This window comes from Nannospalax galili, unplaced genomic scaffold, assembly GCF_000622305.1.
Source record: "Nannospalax galili isolate Female #2095 unplaced genomic scaffold, S.galili_v1.0 scaffold1143, whole genome shotgun sequence".
In the NCBI taxonomy this organism is placed as follows: domain Eukaryota; kingdom Metazoa; phylum Chordata; class Mammalia; order Rodentia; family Spalacidae; genus Nannospalax; species Nannospalax galili.
This window is the reverse complement of record NW_008350325.1, coordinates 294,210-301,564: the sequence shown is the minus strand read 5'-3', so window position 1 is coordinate 301,564 and position 7,355 is coordinate 294,210. Positions and strand designations below refer to the sequence as shown.

Here is a 7,355-nt window from a genome sequence, read left to right as displayed (position 1 = left end):
CGACACCAGTGGTTGGGTCCTAGCAGGTCAGGAAGAGGGTCCAGATTTTTTATTCATACTATGTCGACAAACTACCCTGGAAACACTTCTTAGGGGTGATGACCAAGGGGTCAGGGCACCCTCTGCATGGAGCTCTGGCACAGGTTTTCACTTGACCCTTTGACCCAGAGGGTTTCTTGGGGCCTTGTTTTTTCCATATTGCCTCTGGATCCTTGTGAAGAAAGATATCCAGAAGTCTCTAGCAAGTTCTGAAATTCTGAAGACGTGTTCACTATGGGTCTTCAGTATCACTGACCTTAGTAATCAAAATGATGATAGGGCTTTCTCTGTGTTCCAGGCACAGTTCCAAGTACTTAACAAATATTAATTCATTTAATTCTCATAAAACCCTGTGACATTAAGTACTGTAATGATCTTCATTTTACTGGTAAAAAATCCTACAGAGGGAGCTGGAGAGATGGCTCAGCAGTTAAGAGCACTTGCTGCTCTTGGAGAAGACCCACCCAGGTTCAGTCCCCAGCAACTACATGGTGATAAACAACCACCTATAATTCCAGTTCCAGGGGGATCTGATGCCATCTTCTGGCCTCCACAGGCATCACACACTTGTGGTTCACTTACATACATGCAGGCAAAACACTCATACACATTAAAAAAGAAAATCCTAAAGATGCCTAAGGTCACACTCCTAGCAGGTGACATCTAACTTCAGGGTCTACACTTCTAAGCTCTGTAATCTGCTGCCCCCCATATAGGATATTTCTACCCAGCTCTCAGACATCTTGTACAATGTCAATTGTGCCATCAACTGCTTCCAGGAAGAATTAGGGTATGATTTAAAAGAAAAGGCAAAGCCTCACCAACCACAGCAAAAAGAGATTCATCTTGCTGGAGAAAACTGCCTCCTTCTCTAAAGATGCTAAGACTAAAGAGAAACACCTGTATGACCTCCTCCACTGGCTGGGTGACTGGGGTGAGTCTGTAGGCTTGGTGCAGTCCTGATGGCAGGTGTCTTCCCCCAAGACACTAGTCCCTGCTGGCTCAGTCTCTACCTAGATCAGCATTTGCAAAGAAGGAAATGTGGGTGATGGACACGGGACAGCAAAGAACATATTGCAGCATCCCATCTCCAGTGAACTAGTCCACCACTCATGTCACAGCACACCATCTCCCCAGGAGAGCTATGTCTCTCAGACCTTTTATAGCTCTAACAAACACCTCTGAGAAGCCAAGGATGAAAGATTTATTTTGGCTCATGGTTTCAGAGGTGTCAGTCCGTGGGCCTCTGAATGTCATGGTAGCATTAGGAATGTGGCACAGAAGGCTGATCACCTCATGAAAACCAGGAAGTAAAGTAACAGGAAGGGCCAGGGCCAAGACATGATTCAAAGGTGTGTTCCCAGTGACCCACTTCCTCCAGTCGGTCCTGCTCTCCAGTTCTTCCACCTTTCAGTAGTCAATCCAAATTTTTTGGTTTTTTGTTTGAGACAGGCTCGCCCTCTAACCCCAGCTGGCCTGGAACTTGACCACAGGGATCTACCTGCCTTAGCCTCCTGACTGCTGGGATCAAAGGCGTGTGCAACCACGCCTGACTCAATCCAAATTTTAAATCCATCAACAGATTAATTCACTGATTAGGTCGGAACCCTCAGGATCCAGTAATTATCTATGGGCACACCACAGGGTATGCTTTACTAACCTTGTAGGCATCCCTCAGTTCAGTCAAGTTGACAGTCAGGATTAACCATCATCTATGGGGCTAGTGCACTATTCTGGGGAGACATGAATAATGTCCACTCACCCCAGACAGGGAACTAAAGACAGACCAAAGTAAGAATATCACTAACATCCAACTTGGTGAACTAATGAATTTTATTTACAGGAGCAGAAATGACACAGTCTACCCCAGGACGAGTGGCCACTTATGAAAGCAGGAAGCCTGGCGCACACTGCACAACCTACAGGCAGCTCAACAGGCTGCAGAGTGTGATTTCCAGATGGCTCTGCTGGGTCAGTATTTTCCAGACAGTTTGGCGGGTTTCTGCTGCTTCTAGGGGGATTGGCTGGTCTGAGAACGTCTCTCAGCAGACCTTAGGGCTTATATATGCTTGGGGGAGGGGGGGTGTCTAGTGAACCTGGTCAATTTCAGGGGCTTCCTGAAACTACTGAGTTGTTTACTTCCTGAGCTTAAGGCGCTTCCCTGTAGGATGGAGTGTTTGTTTTGCTGCCTCCTAGATGGTCCTGTTGTTTACCGCCCTTCAGACATCCTGCTGTCTACCTTCTGTAGTTGTCCCTATTTGGAGGAAACTGCTATACCACAGCCGGGCAGATGGCTCAGTGGGTAAAGTGCTTGCAAGTGTGAGGAAGGATCTGAGTCTGGATCCAAGGAACGCACATAAAAAGTTGAGAATAGCAGTGGTGCCTTTAACTTCAGCACTCGGGAGTGGAGACAAGGGGACCCCAGTGACTTCCTGGCCAGCTAGTCTAGCCGAAATGGCCAGTTTCAGATTCAGTGAGAGGAGACACCCCAACATAAACCTCTTACCTTCACACACATCTGCACAGAGGAGCACACCAGCCTGGGCTAATTAAGGAGACCCTATCTCAAACAAGCAGACAAACAAAAGCACAGAGTTGATTCTCCTCAATTCATTTAACAGTCCAGAGGTTAGATTACACAAGGGGCACAGATCAACAACTAGCTAGACATCTGCCTGGCCTCATAGTATAGCAATGTTTCCTGTCTATTGCATTTCTACACGGCAAGCCTTACATTAATCATTTCACAAGTATCTCATTCCATCTTCACTTAGCCCTTTTGCAGGGAAGGAGATAAATCTTAAGAAAGTGATCTACCCCATATCAATAGCTAGTACAAAGTAAAACCAGTCCAAATCTGCTGCAACCTCTGTGCTATTGGGCTGCTTGGGCTCCCTAGAGGGCACATAGTTCTCAGCCTGTCCCTCCACCCCTTGTTCAGGTGACAGTCTGACCTATGAGATCCAGGCACAGGAAGAGGAAGCCCTGGATGAATGGATCCAGGTGATGGAGAAAGTGTTGCCTTTCTCCCTCACGGCCACCAAAGGAGGCATCAAGTCTCCTTTGCTCCACTCTCCTGGAAGAACGAAAGAAAAAGACACAAAGCAGTTTCCTGGAACACCTGGCAGGACAGCTGTGGGGATGGGCTGGATGCAGTCTCAGGGAAGAAGTCTCAGGGGGTTTATCAAGGCCTCTGACCCTGCTCTATAACAAAGGTGCAAAAAACAGTAGAGTGGTAACCTAGGGGGCAGAGCTGGAGGCACTGGAACCACGCTGAGCGTGGAGTTGTCCTGAGCTGCGCCACAGGTTAGGTGGGGATGGGTGCTTCCTGCGGGTTCTGGGAAACAAGGCCTGAAGGCCAGGAAGGCCACAATTTTCAGGCAGAGCTTGAGGAGCAGCTTTTCTTCCTGCCAAACCCAGCTGCCAAGCCAAGAGTTGGTACGTTTCAGGGGAAGTCCCTCTGGAGGCTTCCTGGCTTTTCCCGAGGTAATCAGTCCACAGCCTGGCTAAACTTGGAATTTTATTCCTGTTCACACTATAAGTGACCAGAGATTATGGGTCATAAGAAGGCTGGTGACAAAGCCACCCCCCCACACACACACACTTCGACTTTGGAGTCAGACATACCAATTTGAATCTTATCTCTGCCAATTTTGGGTTGGGTGGCTTTGGGTATCTTTACCTCATCTCTCTGAGCCTGTTTCTCCATATATAAAATTAGGAGAATATTATCTCCCTTCCAGGCTGCAGGGAGGCTTTCATGGAGTAGGAGATGGCTAATACTGTGCTTGGTATTCAGAGCTTAATAAATGGTAGCTGATATTAGCATTTCCATGGATTCACATGGACAAGGTCATTGTCATTATCAGTCAAGTGAGATCAAACATTGGGGAGGAAGGCAGGGAAAAATGGACAGGTTGACTGCCTCTCCAAACTCTTCACCACACTCCATCTTGAAATATAATTACTTGCAAACTTATTTCCTTGCTAGAGTGTAAACTCTTTTGCATGTGAAAGACATATATTTATTTTTATGTGTATGTGTGTATGCCTGAGTGTATGTAAGTGTACCATGTGTGCACAGGAGCCCACAGAGGCCAGAATAGGGCATTGGATTCCTTGGAGTTGGAGTTACAGATGGTTATGAACTGCCCTATATGTGTGCTGGTAACTGAACTTGGGTCCACTGCGAGAGCAGCAAGTACTCTTAATCTCTGAGCCATCTCTCCAGCCTATTCACTTTATTTTTTGAGATAGGGTCTCTCAGTGATTCTGGAGCTTTCTGATTGGCTAGACTGGTTAACAGGTAAGCCCCAGAGATCCTTCTGTCTTTGCCTTCCCAGCAATGGAATTACAGATGCACTTGCCATGTCTAGCTTTTTTTTTTTTGTTATTATTTTTATTTTATGTGTATGAGTGTATTGCCTGCATGTATGTGAGTGCACCTGTGCCGTGCAATGCCATGGAAGTCAGAAGAGGGCTTCAGATTCCCCTGGAACTGGAGTTAAGGACGGTCCATAGCCACCATGTGGGTGCTGGGAATCGAACCCGGGTCCTCTGCAAGAGCAGTCAGTGCTCTTAACCGCTGAGCCATCTCTCCAGCCCCAACCATGTCTAGCTTTATGTGAGTGCTGAACTCAGGTCCTCATGCTTGCACAGTATGTACTCTACCAGCTGAGCCATCTCCCCAGATCCCAGCCACACAGAGTATAAACTCTTAAACAGCAAAAGATTTCTGTCCTTTTTCTTTTAACTTGTGGGAATTATTTATTGACCACTTCATACATAATACACTCTAAGTTAATTAACTTCTATGAGTTAAAGGTTATAGCTGTCCTCGCTTTTTTTTTTTTTTTTTTTTTTGGTCTTTTTGAGACAGGATCTCCCTGTAGCCCCAGCTGTCCTGGAATTCACTATATAGCCCAGGCTGGCCTCGAACTCACAGAGATCCGCCTGCCTCTGCATCCCCAGTGCTGGGATTAAAGGAGTGTGCCACCACGCCCAGCAGAAAAGCTCATTTAAAAAAAAAATTTTTTTTAAATTTTTATTTTATGTGTATGCATGTGTTGCCTGCATGTAGGTCACTGCATCCGTGTCGTGCAATGCCTGCGGAGGTCAGAAGAGGCTGTTGGATCCTCTGGGACTGGAGTTACGGACAGTTGTTAGCTGCCATGTGGGTGCTGGGATTCGAACCTGGGTCTTCTGCAAGAACAACCAGTGTTCTTAACCACTGAGCCGTCTCTCCAGTCCCCCAAAACTTTTTTTTTTTTTTGTCTTTTTGAGACAGGGTCTCCTTGTAGCCACAGCTGTCCTGGAACTCACTATGTAGACCAGGCTGGCCTTGAACTCACAGAGATCGCCTGCCTCTGCCTCCCAAGTGCTGGGATTAAAGGCGTGCACCACCACGCCCAGCAGAAAAACTCATTTTTAATGCAAATAACAGATGTTTGCACATACGTTTCTAATCTCTGTATATCTGATTATTACTTGTCAAAGTCAGTTGCTTTCTGGGATCCTTAGCACCTAAGCATGGATATAAATTCACCAGGTCGATTTCAATGGTAATGTTTTTCATATCTACTAATTAACATGAAGCAAATTTTTATATTTTTTCCTCAAATATAACTCATTTTTTAATTGATTTTGTGTGTGTATGTGTATTTCATACAGAACACCCCAAACAATCTTATTCATCTTTATACCCGCATCTCAATGGCACCCTCCCATAGCCTCCCCGTAACCCCACTGGAACCCATATACTCTGTCATACCTGTTACTGTGTTGTCAGCCCCCCAGCCATTCTCCAGTGCTAGTCCATCCGCTGAATCTAGTCAGCCTATCTAGAGTCCCTTGTTTTAGAAGATCAGCTCTTCCTCACCTAGCAGCAACCAGTTGCCAACATTCCTTTAGAAAAGATTGGGGTCTGCTGTTCATTTTCCCATTTCTATGCTGGGTTACTATCTGGGAGTCCCTTTGGCCACCCTGGCCAACAACTCAAAGGAAGGTATTGCCTGTCTGGCATTGTTTCTTGTTATATAGCCTTTAGCTTTATACATGGACTCTTTAAGAAATATACTGATCACTTTAATCTTTGGTTATACCTTTTGGGTGTTTAAGACCATACACTTGGCCCAAATAAGCCAATTTAGTTTTACTCTTAAAGTCTTTTGAGGATCTGTTCCTCAGGGGTCACATGGGCTTGAGAGGAGCCCTTGGCTCCATTCTTTTACCAGTTCCATCTATGTGAAGATAAGTCAAAGGTCCTACTTGACTGTGGCTGACTTCACTTGGAAGCATGGAGGAAATGTTTCCTCTGTGTTGACCCTCCTCTTTGTAGACTGGACACTGGTTCAAGTCAATCTGATGGGGTCTCCTTGGCCTCCTTGATCAAGATGACAGGTGACTCACCACAGTTACGGGACATTTTGAGAGATGCTCAGAGTAGTCCCCTGGAACTTAGTCGACCTTAGAGGGCAAGGAGCAAAAACTGTCCTTTAAGTCTCTCTGACCAGATTAGTATACGCCTCAAAGTATGGCTGTTAAACATCCAAGAAGGTGGGGCTGGAGAGATGGCTCGACAGTTAAGAGCACTGGTTGTTCTTTCAGAAGACTCGAGTTTGAATCCCAGCACCCACATGACAGCTAACAACTCCGTTAACTCCAGTTCCAGGGGGTCCAGCAGCCTTTTCTGTTCTCCATGGGCATCGCATGACACAGGTGCACTTACCTACATGCAGGCAATACACACATACACATGAAAAAAAAATCCAAGGTTAGTTCCACCAGTCTGGTACTTTTAATTACCATGCCCTATATAGGTAAAGCTTGGGCAAAACCAAAATGTTCTCAGATAAACCTTGACTAGACATGTATTTTGTTCCTTGAACTAGTTGTATGTAAGATTTGTCAGTAGGTTGTTGGGCTAATATGGTTCCCTCTGTTTTTTTAAAACTAGCTAGACACTATTTATCTCTCGCATTGTCTAACCCCTCCATCATGGTTTCCCCAATTAAGGTGCACCCATTCTTCCCATTTCTCTCCTAATAATACCCTTCTCCTATGGTCTCACCTCTCTTGAGCTCCTTCTTTCCCTTTATCCCCTAGGTTCCTTGTATAACCCTCCCTCCCCCTCCCATTAAAATAACCCCATTTTTTTCCATATTTCCATTAGTAACACCTGTTTTCTATTGTTCCTCTCTCTCAGGTTCTTTCTTTTCCTTTACCTCCCTGGTTCCTTTCCATTATCCTGGTTCCTGTAGTTATGTCTGGATACATATTCACTTGTCAGGGTTTGGTTCTAGGATCCACATATGAGT

General features: G+C 45.6%; 1 protein-coding gene across 3 annotated transcripts in view; it reads left to right on the top strand.

The window, feature by feature from the left end:
* Nucleotides 1–739: 739 nt before the first annotated feature.
* Nucleotides 740–7,355, top strand: part of Fam186b (family with sequence similarity 186 member B) — a 38,471-nt gene continuing 31,855 nt past the window's right edge. For 2 of the 3 annotated variants that reach the window (XM_029570643.1, XM_017801775.2), the window contains exons 1-2: nucleotides 740–973; nucleotides 1,883–2,010. In XM_029570643.1, coding sequence (XP_029426503.1) covers nucleotides 1,891–2,010 — 120 coding nt within the window. In that variant the 5' untranslated portion in view covers nucleotides 740–973; nucleotides 1,883–1,890. Of the gene's footprint in view, nucleotides 974–1,882; nucleotides 2,011–2,980; nucleotides 4,155–7,355 lie in introns of those variants that run through there. The other variant, XR_003851810.1, reaches the window with a different exon arrangement.